At 46.6% G+C, this 16573-nt stretch overlaps 1 protein-coding gene across 1 annotated transcript in view; it reads left to right on the forward strand.

Moving 5' to 3' along the window:
* The first annotated feature begins 13517 nt into the window (after nucleotides 1-13517).
* LOC145345001 (calcium uniporter regulatory subunit MCUb, mitochondrial-like) overlaps nucleotides 13518-16573 on the forward strand; it is a 110908-nt gene continuing 107852 nt past the window's right edge. Inside the window, exon 1 of the mRNA XM_080192471.1 lies at nucleotides 13518-13752. Coding sequence (XP_080048597.1) covers nucleotides 13681-13752 — 72 coding nt within the window. The 5' untranslated portion in view covers nucleotides 13518-13680. The remainder of the gene's footprint in view (nucleotides 13753-16573) is intronic.

Below are 16573 nucleotides of genomic sequence, written 5' to 3' on the forward strand. Positions count from 1 at the left end.
ACCTCACTATGTTCACAGACAGCGAGAAGGTACATCAGAAAGCCTTACTGAGTACGCAGGACCAGGCACTTCCGACATAATGGCTGCAATATGACTGATATCCAAAACAGCCAAACAAACGCTTGTTCATTTGAAACTTTGGGGGGGGGGGGACCTTAAAACATCTCATTTATCATTAATCCATTAATATGTTAATGACCTATCCAAACGTTTTATCCCTTAATTCATATTGCTTTAAAAATCCCCTATTTAAGAGCAATTTCTAAAAGAAATTCTGGAAAATTGTCAAAATTTCCAGATGTTACTTTTTTTGTCATGACTCTTTTGCAAGGATACCTTCATTATGGTTATTCATTATGGTTTTGTTTTACTCGTTAATCATTTCAAGCATTTAAAAGAAATGATTTCTTCTCATTAGTCCAAACCTACATTGATTCTTCTAATTTTGTCTCCCAAGTGGACATGACTAGTTCAAACATTGCAACATTACAATATCTTATGTATCAAAAGATTTTGATACAAGCTGCTATTAATACATATTTCTCCTCTGTCTGGACTATTTTGATTTGTCAGTTTAAAGGATGCCTCTGGGGGTGGGGGGTTTATTTGGCAGAGTGTCAGATGTAAGATAGCGCTGAATAGATGCAAATCTATTTTTTGTCATTAGGAAGAGTCAGTAGCAGAACAGGGAAGTTTAGGTAATTCCAGAGTTTTAGTACTTATGCAGGGTTTTTAAAAATTTCTTTTTCTCTCACACCTAGTCCCTCCACCCTCCTTCAGACATATGCCTTGCTGGGGTGTCCAGTTTTCTTGGGCAGCTACACAGCCTGGATGTTGGGCAGGACACTGACCTGGGCGATGATAGCCCCCTCCCAGCAGTTTGTTGAGCTCCTCATTGTCGTGGATGTTGGCGGGGGATGACGTGGGTCATCTTGTTATCCTGGGCCACGTTTCCAGCCAGCTCGAAGGTATCAGCGGTCAGATACTGGAGCACAGTGGCCAGATAGACTGGCACCCTGGCGCCCATCCACTTGTCTCGTGGCCCTTGTGCAGCAGCTGGTGAATGTGGCCCACTGGGAACTGGAGACTGACTCTGGAGGAATGGGTCTTGGCCTTGGTGCGCTCTTTGCCTCCAGTTTTACTGCAACCCGACACGTTGCTACTGCTCCTGTTGCTCTGATCCAAACCCTTCAGTTGGTGGAGCGAATAAAACTGGAGATAAAGTTTGTTTATTAATGTCACAAGTAGGCTGACATTAACACTGCAATGAAGTTACTGTGAAAATCCCCTTGTCGCCACACTCTGGCACCTGTTTAGAGGGAGAATTTAGCATGCCCAATGCACCTAACCAGCAGGAGGAAATTGGAGCACCCGAAGGAAATCCACACAGAGAATGTACAAACTCCACATAGATAGTGACCCAAGCCGGGAATTGAACTCCGGTCCCTAGAGCTGAGAGGCAGCAGTACGGACTACTATGCCACTGTGGGAGGAGAGTAAAAAGCCTTGGAGGATTGCAGGGCTGGTAGAGATTAGTGTGTTAGAGACGGGAGAGGTCACAGAGAGCTTTGACAACAATATGATAAATTTTAAAACTGGGCCATTGCCAGACCAAGAGCCAGCAAGCTGGGGAGACACAAGTGAATGGGACTTAGTGCAAGATAGAATATAAGCAGCAGAGTTTCAGATGAGCTTAAGGGTTTAGAAGATTTGAGGCTGGAAGCCAGCCCAGAGAAGACTGAAATACGAAGGTAGCAAAGACGTAGGTGAGAGTTTCAGCAGCAGATACGTTGAGGCAGGAGAAGATGGCCAGTGTTATGGAGGTGGTGCCCATAGGAACACTAGGGTTAGCTTAGCATGGCCAGACAATAACTGTCAGGTTTGCGGGCCTTGCTTTGCAGAGATGCTTTATGTTTGGTGAGGCTCTCCTGCAAAACTGTTGTTCTGCATCTGTGTGACAACAGTTGGTTAATTTGATATTTTAAACTTTATTGTAACAGTCTGTCACTGAATATACCAAGTTTAACAGTTTTTTTTGTCCTGTCTAACACAAGGAACCTGGAGTAAAGGGGTTGGTGGAGGTGGGGGAGTAGGCTTGCCAATACTTCAGGATTAGCCTGGAGTCTCTAGGATACTGCAGGAAAGTGGCACAGTGGTTAGCTCTGCTGCCTCACAGCACTAGAGCCTTGGGTTCAATTCTGGCCTCAGGTCATTGTCTGTGAAGTCTGCATGTTCTCCCCATATCTGCTTGGGTTTCCTCCAGGTGCTCCAGTTTTCTCCCACAGTCCAAAGATATGCTAGTTAGGTGCACTGGCTATGCTAAGTTGACCATAGTGTCAAGAGATTAGCAGGGTAAATATGTAGGGTTATAGGAATAGGGCCTGGGTGTGATTGTGGTCATTGCAGTCTCGATGGGCCGAATGACTACCTTCTGTACTGCAGGGACTCGTTGGTTCTATGAAAGCTGGAGAAAAAAAATCAGTGGGACATTAAAAAAGATCATTGTCATTTTCTTTGGACATTTCCATTTATGGGTTGGGGGGGGCTGCTGTGGGGAGGAGGTAGTTTGGCTGCCAGTTAGATGACATCCAATTGGGTCAGGAGTCTTTTTGCTTTCCAGTTGGACTAGGAAGACACGGAGTTGTGAGGATGGATTTGTTGATTAGTTGACGGCTCGAGCTTGGGAAAAGTAATGTAATGAAATCTGCAGGAATACACTGAAGCATAGTTGGCAATATTAGGGGAAATGTGTTGACGGGTGGTGAGGCCGAGAGGAGATCAGCCATGACCATGCTGAATGGTGGAGCAGGCTGAATTGCCTACTCTTGCTCCTAGTCCTTATGTTTTATGTTCTTGTATGTGGCAGCACAGGACAGGGGAGACAAGATATGTAAGTGTCATGGCTGCATTTAATTTTCGACACCACCAAAATCTTAAACCCAGTTTGGTTTATCACACTCCATTAAACTTTGGGAGATGTGCATGTTTCAAATGCAGTTTGTAATGAACCTGATATTTTCACACAAGCACAGCTTTGTGGCTTCTCCTTAAGTCTGAAGAGGCCATCAGATGTGAAACTGGCTTTTCAGCTCAGGAGAAAATAGCTCACAATTACACTTTCCACGTTCATTGATTATAATCAAGTCACTAGACCGGAACCTTGGGAAATAAAATCTGATTCTGTTCCTAGGCCTGATTGTATGCATGGAAAAATTTATGTAGCTTTTATTCTTGAATGAAATGTTTTGATTCTATCAAACTCTTTGATGAAAGAATGAGAAATCCTGTCCGTAAAGAAGCATTTTTGCAAAAAAAAACTATTTCCTTACATGTTTTGCAGGTCTTGATTATCAATTATCTTTCTGTAAAAGAAAAATTCTGCATTTTTATTTGCCAGCTTTTGATTGTGACCCATGGAAAAAGCTGTCTTTATTTAATTAATTAATGATTCCAGAGAAGATAAGTTTATTTATTGGTGTCACAAGTAGGCTTACATTCACACTGCAATCAAGTTACTGTGAAATTCCTCTATTTGCCATGCTCCGGCACCTGTTCGGGTCAATGTACCTAACCAGCACATCTTTGGACTGTGGGAGAAAACCAGAGCACCTGGAGGAAACCCACGCAGACATGGGGAGAACGTGCATACTCTGCACAGACAAGCTGGGAATCGAACCCGGGTCCCTGGCACTAGGAGGCAGCGGTGCTTGCCACTGTGCTGCCCTAACCACTGTGCCACCTGTGGATCCATAGTTGATTTTTTAAAAAATTACAATGTTCATCAACCTTTTGTTTACCTTTATTTGCATTCTGAGATAATTATTTCTAATTAATAATTTTGCAAGGACAAATCATTGCTGAGTTTATTTAATTATCTAATTTAGTGCTGAATTCATCCCTGAAGTTTACTAGATTCTAATAGATTTACTGGACTGTCCCTAAGGCAGCTTTGAATTTGTGCCGACAATGTGTGCTGAATTTACGTAATGCCGGCATTCTTTCAATAATTCACTTTTGTGAAGACCACGCTCCCACCCCACCCTGCACAAATCTGCTAACCCCTGCTTCTGAAACTAAGGAAACAAACTATTGTTTACCTAGTTAATTTAATTCCTTTCCTTTTCCTCTGCAATGTGTTATTACGTCAGAAAAGGCCAGTCTTATTTATTCCAGCAAGTAAGCTGCCTTCTGACATGAGAAGTGCAGCTTATTTTTGCCCTTTGGGATCGTGTGCTCAGTGTTACCACATTCCTGAGCCACTGTGCAGTATCCCTGTATTGGATCTCTCAGGGCCAAAACACAGCGCTAGTAATAGGCTTTGCAGCTAATGAACATGTGAGAGGATCCTTAACTCTTCAGTGGTTCATCACAGTGACATTTCAGGGCACTGTTGCTAATACACCCAAATCTGACATACTTAAAATATGATTTTCTATAAACGAGCCGCGATGAGAATTCTCAATGAAATTTGAGTTAGAATTTGTGTTCTACTCTATATAATGACCAAGCATCTTTCCAAGGCATTTCAGTTTGTTCCCGGGATGTGTTGGTGCTAGAAAGACTACAACTACCTTGAGAAGGTGGTGGTAAGATTTCTACTTCATCTATTTGTGACATTGCGGTAAAAAGGCAGCGAATTCAAGGAAGCCAACCCTGCAATGAAATAGAAGTAGTGAAATATATCCAGATCATATGGCATGTGGCTTGGTAGAAAACTTTGATGGTGGTCCCCTACAACTTGCTTGTCTTTGAGTCATACAGTTCACAGATGATAGAGGGCTGTCAAAGTAAGTTTAGTGACTTGCTGTCAAATATTAAATCTACAGTATATCAAATTGTGCACTTTTGTTGCTCATTAATGAGGTGTGGGCTGGGTCAGCATTTATTGCCCTTAAGAACCTGGTGATGAGTTGTCTATGGGGTATAGGTACACTCATAGTGCTGTTAGGATGGGAGTTTCATTTTTTTTTGACCAATTATGGTGATGGAACAAAGATATAATTCCAAGTCAGGAAAGTGTGTGGCTTGGAGGGGAACTTGCAGATGATGGATTCCCACGTGTACCTACTGTCTTTGTCCTTCTAGGTGGTAGAGCTTTGGAAGATGCTGTCAAGGAAGCTTGATGAGTTGCCATTGAATGCCAAGGGCAGATGGTTAGTCTGGTTTATAGGAGATGGACTTGTGTGGCCTGAATGTTACTTGCCACTTATCAGTCCAAGCTTGACTGTTGACCAGGTCTTGCTGCAGGTGGACACAGACTACTTAAGTATCTGAGGAATTGCAAATGGAACTGAACACTGCAATCGCCAGAGAACATCCCCACTTCTGACCTTGAGAAGTTATTGATAAAGCAGCTAAAGTTGTTTAAGCTGAGGACATTGCCCCGAGGAACTCTGGTAGCAGTGTCCTGAGACTTAGATGATTGCAATCCACACCATCTTCCTTTGTACCAACTCTGATTCCAGCCAGTGGAGGGTTTTTTCCCCCCGATCCTTATCGATTTGAATTTTACTCATGTTCTTTGATGGGTCAAATGCCACTTTAAAGGGGCCATCATTCTTACCCCACCTCCTGAATGCCATTCTTTTGTCCATGTTTTAACCAAGGTATAAAGCCTGGGGCTGAGTGGTCCTTAAAGCATCAAAATTGGGAATCGGTGAGCATGTTATTGCTGAGTAAATGTCTCTTGTTAGCACGCCAATAACCCCTTCCATCATCTTGTTGACGATCCAGAGAAGACTGACTCGGCAGTCAGTGTCTGGATCATATTTATCTGTCTGCTTATTGGATAGGACATATCTGGACAAATGTCAATTTTTTGGGCAGATATGAGTTTGTAGCTGCACTGGGACAGCATGATTGGAGGTAGATTGGCTAGCTCTGAAACACCATTACCAGGATGTAGTCAGGATCCATAGTCATTGCTATATCAGTGCATTTAGCCATTTCTTAATATTCCATGAAGCGAATCAAATTGACTTAAGATTGGCATCTGTGATGTTGGGAACCTCAGGAAGAACTGAGATAGATCATCCATCCAGCACTTCAGTCTTAAGATAATTGCAAATGCTTCAACCTTGTCTTTCGCACTCACTGGGCTTTCCAATCATTAAGGATGTTTGTGGAGCCTCTTCACTCTCCATTTGGATGTTAAATTACTCATCGCTATTCACAACTGGATGTGGTAAGACTGCAGATCTTTAGCCTGATCCATTGGTTGAGGGATGGTCTACCTTCAGACTATAGTGTGCAGCTTCTTACTGTTTGGCATACATAATGCTGTATTGTAGCTTCACTAGGTTGGAACCCTATTCTTAGGTATGCCTGCTGCTACACCTACCACGTTGTGCCACGTTCTCATTCAAACAAGGTTGGTCACTTGGTTTGATGGTAACAGTAGAGTGAGATTTGCCAGGCCACGAGATTACAGAGTGTGGTTGAATCCAATTCTTTTACTTCGGGATGCTTCACAACACCCACAAGGAAAGTGTGATGATCACTCCTACAAATACTGTCACAGATGTATATGTCCATAATGAGCAGCTTTATGAGGATGAGGTGAAGTAGGTTTTTTTCCTGCCCTGTTGGTTCTCTCATTGCTGCAATCCCAGCCTACTGTTCCTGTTATTAGTGATGGTCATTGAACTCCCCCACACACAGTACGTTCAGCTATTTACCATTTATATAGATGATCTGGAGGAGGGAACCGAGTGTAGGGTGTCGAAATTTGCTGATGACACCAAAATTGGTGGAAAGGCAAATTGTGCGGAGGGTGGGGAGAGTCTACAGAAGGATCTAGATAGGCTGGGCGAATGGGCCAGGAAATGGCAAATGGAATTTAATGTTGGCAAGTGCGAGGTGGTCCACTTTGGTAGGAATAATGGTAGGAAGGATTATTACTTACGTGGAGAAAAACTGCAGCAGGCGATGGTGCAGAGGGACCTCGGGGTCCTTGTGCATGAGTCGCAAAAACCCAGCTTGCAGGTGCAGCAGGTGGTCAGGAAGGCGAATGGGATGCTGGCCTTCATCGCGAGGGGGATTGAATATAAAAGTAGGGAGGTCTTGCTGCGGCTGTATAGGGCATTGGTGAGGCCGCAGCTGGAGTACTCTGTGCAGTTTTGGGCGCCGTACTTACGCAAGGATATTTTGGCCTTGGAGAGAGTGCAGAGGAGGTTTACTAGGCTGATGCCAGAGTTGAGGGGGTTGAGCTATGAGGAGAGGCTGAATAAATTAGGCTTGTACTCGTTAGAGTTTAGAAGAATGAGGGGAGATCTCATTGAGACATATAAGATGATGAATGGGATGGATAGGATAGAGGTGGAGAGACTTTTCCCGCTCAGAAAGGATAGTAGGACTAGGGGGCACAGCCTCAAGATAAAGGGGGGGCGGTTTAGAACGGAGTTGAGGAGGAACTTCTTCACTCAAAGGGTGGTGAATCTCTGGAATTCTCTGCCCGTTGAAGTGGTGGAGGCTACCTCGCTAAATATTTTTAAGACGTGGGTTGATGGGTTTTTGATAAGAGAGGGGATTAAGGGTTATGGGGAGAGGGCGGGAATGTGGAACTGAGCCACAACAGATCAGCCATGATCTTATTGAATGGTGGGGCAGGCTCGAAGGGCTAGATGGCCTACTCCTGCTCCTATTTCTTATGTTCTTATGTTCTGTGCCCTTGCTACTCTGTGCTGGTACAAGCGTTGTTCAGCCTGGAAGAGAAGTGATTCATCAGCAGAACGGTAACAGTAGAAAGAAAGGGGTGTGGCAATCAGCAGGAGATTTCATAGAATCCCTACAGTGCGGAAGGAAGCCATTTGGCCCATCAAGTCTGCACCTACCACAATCCCACTCAGGCTCTATCTCCATAACCCCATATATTTACTCAGCTAATCCCCCTGACACTAGGGTCAATTTAGCATGGCCAATTAACCCACACATCTTTGGACTGCAGGAGAAAACCAGAGCACGTAGAGGAAACCAATGCAGACAATGACCCGAGGCTGGAATTGAATCTGGGTCCTTGTGAGGCAGCAGTTTCCTTTCCTATTTTTGTCCTAATACCTTGTGCCTTCATGGGTTCTGTGTTCAATGTTGAGAATTCCCAGTCCAACTCCCTCCCGACTATAAAGAACTTGCTGTCACATCTGGAGGATGCCCTGCTGGTGGGACAGGACATATTCAGGGATAGTGATGGAGCAGACTCAGGGCTGCAATTTACATGCCCCCACTGGGCATGTTTTCAGAGGGGCTGGCATGTATAATTTGGCTGGTGCCAACCCACCATCTTCCCAGTCACCCTGAGAACACCCGCATAAATGAGAGTTAGGTGGGTGCTGAAATCGTCAACTGACCTTCAATATTTACATAGGTAATTAAGGGTTAATTAGGCTTTTACCAAACTAATTTACTCTTTAACATGCTGTCCGCACCATAAAACATTTGGCCAGCTGCTGAACGTGGCCAGATTCACAATCAACTGGTCCAATCATTGGGCGATCAAGGGGGTCATCTGGCCCAACTCTGTGCCCCTCTATTGCAGTTATGTTTGTGGCTGGGTGTTACAGGAGTGCGCAGTGTCTGGTGGTACCATTTGAGGCCTTTTGTGCCCAGTCAGCACCATGGGGACAGGGTTATTTTATCAACTCTTTTCAATCATATTTTGGTTGAATACTTCACATTTCCTTTATGGTTCATTTTTCTTGATTGCAGTATCCCTTTAAGATCTGCAAATTTAATTTGACCCCCCCAGTTTGCTTGTTTTAGTTTAATTGGTTAATTTCTTTAGCTGGAAAGAGTATAAAATGTTTGACCAGGGTAGTTGGATGGGAGTGAGTAACCTCATCTTTGAACTGCCACATTCTCATTGAAACAGGGTTGGTCGCCTTGTTTGATGGTAACATAAGAACTCGGAGCAGGAGTAGGCCATCTGGCCCCTTGAGCCTGCTGCGCCATTCAGTAAGATCATGGCTGATCTTTTTGTGGACTCAGCTCCACTTACCCGTCTGCACACCATAATCCTTAATTCCTTTATTGTTCAAAAATGTATCTATTTTTGCCTTAAAGACATTCAATGAGGTAGCCTCAACTGCTTCACTGGGCAGGGAATTTCACAGATGAAGAAGTTCCTCCTCAACTCCGGTCCTAAATCTGCTTCCCCTTATTTTGAGGCTATGCCACCTAGTTCTAGTTTTAGCTGCCAATGGAAACAACTTCCCTGTTTCTATATTATCTATTTCCTTTATAATCTTATATGTTTCTACAAGATAGCCCCTCATTCTTCTTAATTCCAATGAGTATAGCACCAGTCTACTCAGTCTCTCCTCTCAAGCCAACCCTCTCAACTCAGGAATCAATCTCGTGAATCTCCTCTGCACCCCTTCCAGCGCCAGTATATTCTTTCTAAAGTAAGGACTCCAAAATTGTACATAGTACTCCAGATGTGAGCTCACCAGCACTTTTCCAGCTGCAACTTAATCTCGCTGTTTTTAAATTCTATCCCTCTAGCAATGAAGGACAAAATTCCCATTTGTCTTCTTAATTACCTGCTGCAACTGCAAACAAACTCCTTGAGATTCCTGCACAAGGACACCCAGATCCCTCTGCACAGCAGCATGCTGCAATTTTTTACCATTTAAATAATAGTCCATTTTGCTGTTATTCCTACCAAAATGGATGACTTCACATTTACCAAAATTGTACTCCATCTGCTGGACCCTTACGCACTCACTTAGATTATCTATATCCCTTTGCAAACTTTCATCGTCCTCTGCACACTTTGCTGTTCCACCCAACTTAGTGTCATCTGCAAATTTTGACACACTATACTTGGTCCCCAACTCCAAATCATCAATGTAAATCGTAAACAATTGTGATCCCAACACTGATCCCTGAAGCATACTGTTAGCCACTGATCGCCAACCAGAAAAACACCCATTTACCCCCACTCTTTGTTTTCCAAATTCTCTATCCATGCTAATACATTATCCGTAACACCGTGCACCTTTATCTTATGCAGCAGTCTTTGATGCGGCACCTTGTCAAATGCCTTCTGGAAATCCAGATCAACACATCCACAGGTTCCCCATTGTCCACTGCACATGTAATGTTCTCAAAGAATTCCACCAAAGTAGTCAAACATGACCTGTCCTTCATGAACCCATGCTGCGTCTTACCAATGAGACAATTTATATCCAGATGTCTCGCTATTTCTTCCTTGATGATAGATTCAAGCATTTTTCCTATTGCAGAAGCTAACCGGCCAATAGTTACCTGCCCTTTGTCTACCTCCTCTTTTAAACAGAGGTGCCACATTTGCTGTTTCCCAATCTGCAGGAACAACCCCAGAGTACAGTGAATTTTGGTAAATTACCACTAGTGCATTTACTATTTCTCCTGCCGTCTCTTTTAGTACCCTGGGATGCATTCATCAGGACCAGGAGACTTGTCTACCTTTAGCCCCATTAACTTGCCCAACACTACCTCTTTCATGATAATGACAGTTTCGAGGTTCTCACCTGCCGTAGCCTTCCTGTCATCAATTTTTGGCATGTTATTTGTGTCTTCCGCTGTGAAGACTGACACAAAATACCTGTTCAATGCCTCAGCCAGTTTTTCACTTCCAGTTATTACATCCCCCATCTTGTCCTCTAAAGGACGGTAGAGTGAGATGATTTGTCGGGTCATAAGGTTACAGATTGTGGTTGAATCCAATTCTGTTGCTTTGGGATAGTTCACAACACCCATAAGGAAAGTGTGATGGTCACTCCTACATAGACAGATGCATCTGTGACAGTATATGATTTCAGCTGGGTAGCCCCTTGCCACATGCCTTTCAATCAGCAGGCGATTTCCTGTGGCACAGTGGGTTCGATTCCTGGCCTGCATCACTGTCTGTGTGGAGTTTGTACATTCTCCCTGTGTCTGGGTGGGTTCCCTCCCATAGTCCAAAGATATGTACGTTGGTAGATTGACCATGCTAAATTGCCCCTTAGTGTCGGGGGACCAGCAGAGTAAATGCATGAGGTTATGGGAATAGGGCTTGTTTGGGATTGTGGTCAGTGCGGACTCAATGGACCAAATGGCCTCCTTCTGCACTGTAAGATTCTATGATTCTATAACCACATTCATCAATAGCAGGAAGGGAGGGGACAGTTTGATCTTCAGTGGCTGGCCACCTAAAATGGAACCCTCCCCTTTTTAATTCCCTGTGGCCTTAAAGCCACCCAGCCCCACTTCCCTCATCTGCCCAAACACTTCACTACAGTTCGCTTATCTCCACAACAGGTCCATGAACAGATACCACTTCCCTGGCTCTACACTCAACTCTGGAACACCTAGATAGTAAGGCTCAGGCTCAGCCTCAGCTCAACACTATTATTCCTACAAAACTCATCTCCAAACTCTGTGGCCTAAGGCAGAGTTCCCTCTGCAACTAGGTCTTAAACTTCCTAACCCACAGACAGCAGTCAGTAAGGATAGGCAACAACACCTGCATGATCATCCTCAACACTGGTGCCTTGCAAGGCTGTGTCCTCAGTTCCTGACTATACACCTTATACACCCAAGACTGTGTGGCCAAATTCCCCTCCAATTCAATTTTTCAAATTTGCTAACCACACCATCATAGTGGGTTGGATCTCAAACAATGACAAGACGTGGTACAGGAAAGAGATAAAGAATGTGGTAAATTGGTGCGATGACAATAATCTCTCCCTCAATGTCAACAAAACAAAGGATATAGGCATTAACTTCAGAAAGTGTAAAGGAGATCACGCCCCTGGTTACATCAACGGGGATGAAATGGAAATGGTTGAGAGGTTCAAGTTTCTATGTGTCCAGATCACCAACAGCCTGCCCTGTTCCCTCCATGCCAATGCTATAATTAAGAAAGCCCTCTACTTTCTGAGGGAGCTAAAGCATCCTTTCCCGATGTATCGTAGTTCTTGCTCTGACTAAGACTGCAAGAAACTGCAAAGGGCTGTGAACGTAGCCCAATCCATCATGCAAACCAGCCTCCTATCCATTAACTCCGTCTACATTTCCCACTGCCTCAGAAAAGCAGCCAGCATAATCAAGGACCTTATGCACCTTGGATATACTCTCTTCCATCTTCTATTGGGAAAAACATACATGAGTCTGAGATCATATACAACCAACTCAAGAGCAGCTTTTTCCCTGCTGCCATCAGACTTCTAAATAGACTTACCTCATATTAAGTTGATCTTTCTCTACTCCCAAGCTATGACTATAACATCATATTCTGCACCCTCTCCTTTCACTCTTCCTTATGTACTCTATGAATGGTATGCTTTGTCTGTATAGTGTGCAAGAAACAATATTTTTCACTGTACACCAATACATGTGAAAATAATAAATCAAATCAAAAACCCTCTTTTTATTGCAATCCTGGCAGTTGCCACTAATATGCCCTTGACACTGCTGGGATTGATGGAGTTGTTAGCAATCAGATTGGCCAGGGGCTCCATAGGGCAGAACTTCCTCCCCAGAGACAGACAGAGTCCTGTTTGGCTCTTGTTTAGCCTGTCTGCAGTAGGATGGAACAGGGTGGTTTCACACTGACTTTGCTCAGGAGGTGAGGGAGAGGAAAGAGAGCCTGGTCTTCCAATAAGATCATGGCTGATCAGATTGTGGCCTTAACTCCATTTTCTTGTCTGCCTCCTTGAAACCCTTAAATAAAAAAAATAAAAATTATTTATTGGTCACAAGTAAAGCTTATATTAACACTGCAACAAAGTTACTGTGAAATTCCCTTAACTTTGTCAGTCAAAAAAATTAGTCCTATATAATCTTGAATATATCCAATGACCCAGCTTCACTGTGGAAGAGAACTCCAAGGATGAGAAACCCTCAGAAGGAATACCTCTTCAACTCCATCTTAAGTGGAAGACAATTATTTTTAAATTCCCTAGTTCTTGACTTCCCCACAAGAGGAATGATCTTTTCAGCATCTACTGTGTCAAGTCTGCTCAGAATCTCGTGTTTTCCTTTTTTTAAAAAACTATTGACACAAGCTTCTCAATCTTTCCTCATAAGACAATCCCTTCATTCTGGGAATCAGCCCAGTGAACTTCCTCTGAAATGCCTCATTCCCCTTCAATCATTTGGTGACCAAAACTGTACTCTAGGTGTGGTCTCACCAATGTCCTGTGCAGCTGTAGCAACAGTAAGTCGTCTCACAACATCAGGTTAAATCCCCAACAGGTTTATTTGGAATTGGGAGCTTCACCAGCTGTAGAAAGACTTCCCCGCTTTTATAGTCTATCCTCCTCGCAACAAAGACCCGTTTGCCTCCTAATGACTTGCTGTAGCTGCAGACTAGCCTTTTGTACAACGACACCCAGGTCCTTCTGTCTGCTGCTGATTGTGAAAGCTCTCTGCTGAAGCCTGGTGGTAGTGGGGATGAGGGTAGAGAGAGTTTGTTTCGAGCAGCAGCAGAGGTCGCCCTGCTTCAGTCAGTTCCAGCCCCAGCCCCAGCCCCGCCTTGCTGGCACTGAGCTCCAACCCCGCTGCTGCTGCTGCTGTGTGCGGGAGCGGGTTCCCGGGGAGGAGGGAGATGAGCAGGAGCGGCTGGGCTGGGAAGGAGGAGTAAAGAGAAAGGAAGCCACAGCAAGCGGCGGATGTTAACAAGCTCTCGCACTGGAAAGTCTCCAGCAGGAAGGCAGAGACATGGCTTTGTGTCGGAGAGTCCTGAATGTGTGGCTCAGGCAGAGTGTGCTGGGCAGCCGGCGGTGGGCAGCGGTGAGTACTCACTAACTCACATTGTTTAATGTACCATATCCCGGACATTCACTCATACTGTGTTTAGTACACAATATCCCGGACACACTCTTATACGGTGAGGACAGGACCACAGGCTGGGAGAGATTCATATATATCCCAGACACTCACTATATACAGAGTCTAATATACAATACCCCGGGGACGCACTCGTAAACAGTGTTTAATATACAATATCCGTGGAATACAGCCAGTCTGGATGGTGAGTACAGAGACTCTCACTCACAAAGAGCCCAGAGATCCGCTTGAGAGTATCACGAGTGTCTCTCACCCAGAGAGAACAAAATTACCCGGAGGCAGGAAGAGAGAGAGCAGAGGGACACAGGCTGAGAGAGAGAGAGAGCAGAGGGACACAGGCTGAGAGAGAGAGACAGCAGAGGGACACAGGCTGAGAGAGAGAGACAGCAGAGGGACACAGGCTGAGAGAGAGAGCACAGGGACACAGGCTGAGAGAGAGAGAGCAGAGCGACACAGGCTGAGAGAGAGAGCAGAGGGACACAGGCTGAGGGGGAGAGAGAGCAGAGGGACACAGGCTGAGGGGGAGAGAGAGCAGAGCGACACAGGCTGAGAGAGAGAGCACAGAGACACAGGCTGAGAGAGAGAGCAGAGGGACACAGGCTGAGAGAGAGAGCAGAGGGACACAGGCTGAGAGAGAGAGCAGAGGGACACAGGCTGAGAGAGAGAGAGCAGAGGGACACAGGCTGAGAGAGAGAGCAGAGGGACACAGGCTGAGAGAGAGAGAGCAGAGGGACACAGGCTGAGAGAGAGAGCACAGAGACACAGGCTGAGAGAGAGAGCAGAGGGACACAGGCTGAGAGAGAGAGCAGAGGGACACAGGCTGAGAGAGAGAGCAGAGGGACACAGGCTGAGAGAGAGAGCAGAGGGACACAGGCTGAGAGAGAGAGCAGAGGGACACAGGCTGAGAGAGAGAGAGCGAGCAGAGGGACACAGGCTGAGAGAGAGAGAGCGAGCAGAGGGACACAGGCTGAGAGAGAGAGAGCGAGCAGAGGGACACAGGCTGAGAGAGAGAGAGCGAGCAGAGGGACACAGGCTGAGAGAGAGAGAGCGAGCAGAGGGACACAGGCTGAGAGAGAGAGAGCGAGCAGAGGGACACAGGCTGAGAGAGAGAGAGCGAGCAGAGGGACACAGGCTGAGAGAGAGAGAGCGAGCAGAGGGACACAGGCTGAGAGAGAGAGAGCGAGCAGAGGGACACAGGCTGAGAGAGAGAGAGCGAGCAGAGGGACACAGGCTGAGAGAGAGAGAGCGAGCAGAGGGACACAGGCTGAGAGAGAGAGAGCGAGCAGAGGGACACAGGCTGAGAGAGAGAGAGCGAGCAGAGGGACACAGGCTGAGAGAGAGAGAGCGAGCAGAGGGACACAGGCTGAGAGAGAGAGAGCGAGCAGAGGGACACAGGCTGAGAGAGAGAGAGCGAGCAGAGGGACACAGGCTGAGAGAGAGAGAGCGAGCAGAGGGACACAGGCTGAGAGAGAGAGAGCGAGCAGAGGGACACAGGCTGAGAGAGAGAGAGCGAGCAGAGGGACACAGGCTGAGAGAGAGAGAGCGAGCAGAGGGACACAGGCTGAGAGAGAGAGAGCGAGCAGAGGGACACAGGCTGAGAGAGAGAGAGCGAGCAGAGGGACACAGGCTGAGAGAGAGAGAGCGAGCAGAGGGACACAGGCTGAGAGAGAGAGAGCGAGCAGAGGGACACAGGCTGAGAGAGAGAGAGCGAGCAGAGGGACACAGGCTGAGAGAGAGAGAGCGAGCAGAGGGACACAGGCTGAGAGAGAGAGAGCGAGCAGAGGGACACAGGCTGAGAGAGAAAGAGCGAGCAGAGGGACACAGACTGAGAGAGAGAGAGAGCACAGGGACACAGGCTGAGAGAGAGAGAGAGCACAGGGACACAGGCTGAGAGAGAGAGCACAGGGACACAGGCTGAGAGAGAGAGCACAGGGACACAGGCTGAGAGAGAGAGCACAGGGACACAGGCTGAGAGAGAGAGCACAGGGACACAGGCTGAGAGAGAGAGCACAGGGACACAGGCTGAGAGAGAGAGCACAGGGACACAGGCTGAGAGAGAGAGCACAGGGACACAGGCTGAGAGAGAGAGCACAGGGACACAGGCTGAGAGAGAGAGCAGAGGGACACAGGCTGAGAGAGAGAGCACAGGGACACAGGCTGAGAGAGAGAGCACAGGGACACAGGCTGAGAGAGAGAGCACAGGGACACAGGCTGAGAGAGAGAGCACAGGGACACAGGCTGAGAGAGAGAGCACAGGGACACAGGCTGAGAGAGAGAGCAGAGGGACACAGGCTGAGGGAGAGAGAGAGCAGAGGGACACAGGCTGAGGGGGAGAGAGAGCAGAGGGACACAGGCTGAGAGAGAGAGCACAGGGACACATGCTGAGAGAGGGGGAGAGAATGCACAGGGACACAGGCTGAGAGAGAGAGAGAGAGCACAGAGACACGGGCCGGCAGAGAGAGCGAGCGCGCACAGGGACACGGGCCGGCAGAGAGCGAGCGAGCACAGGGACACGGGCCGGCAGAGAGCGAGCGCACAGGGACACGGGCCGGCAGAGAGAGAGCGCACAGGGACACGGACCGGCAGAGAGAGAGCGCACAGGGACACGGGCCGGCAGAGAGAGAGCGCACAGGGACACGGGCCGGCAGAGAGAGAGCGCACAGGGACATGGAGGCACATGTACACAGACATACAGAGCAATGGAAATGAGGTTGGAGTCCCAGCAATGTCTATAGAGACACACAGTAAGAAATCTCTCAACACC

This window comes from Carcharhinus amblyrhynchos, chromosome 1, assembly GCF_965287045.1.
Source record: "Carcharhinus amblyrhynchos chromosome 1, sCarAmb.v2.hapA, whole genome shotgun sequence".
Taxonomy (NCBI): domain Eukaryota; kingdom Metazoa; phylum Chordata; class Chondrichthyes; order Carcharhiniformes; family Carcharhinidae; genus Carcharhinus; species Carcharhinus amblyrhynchos.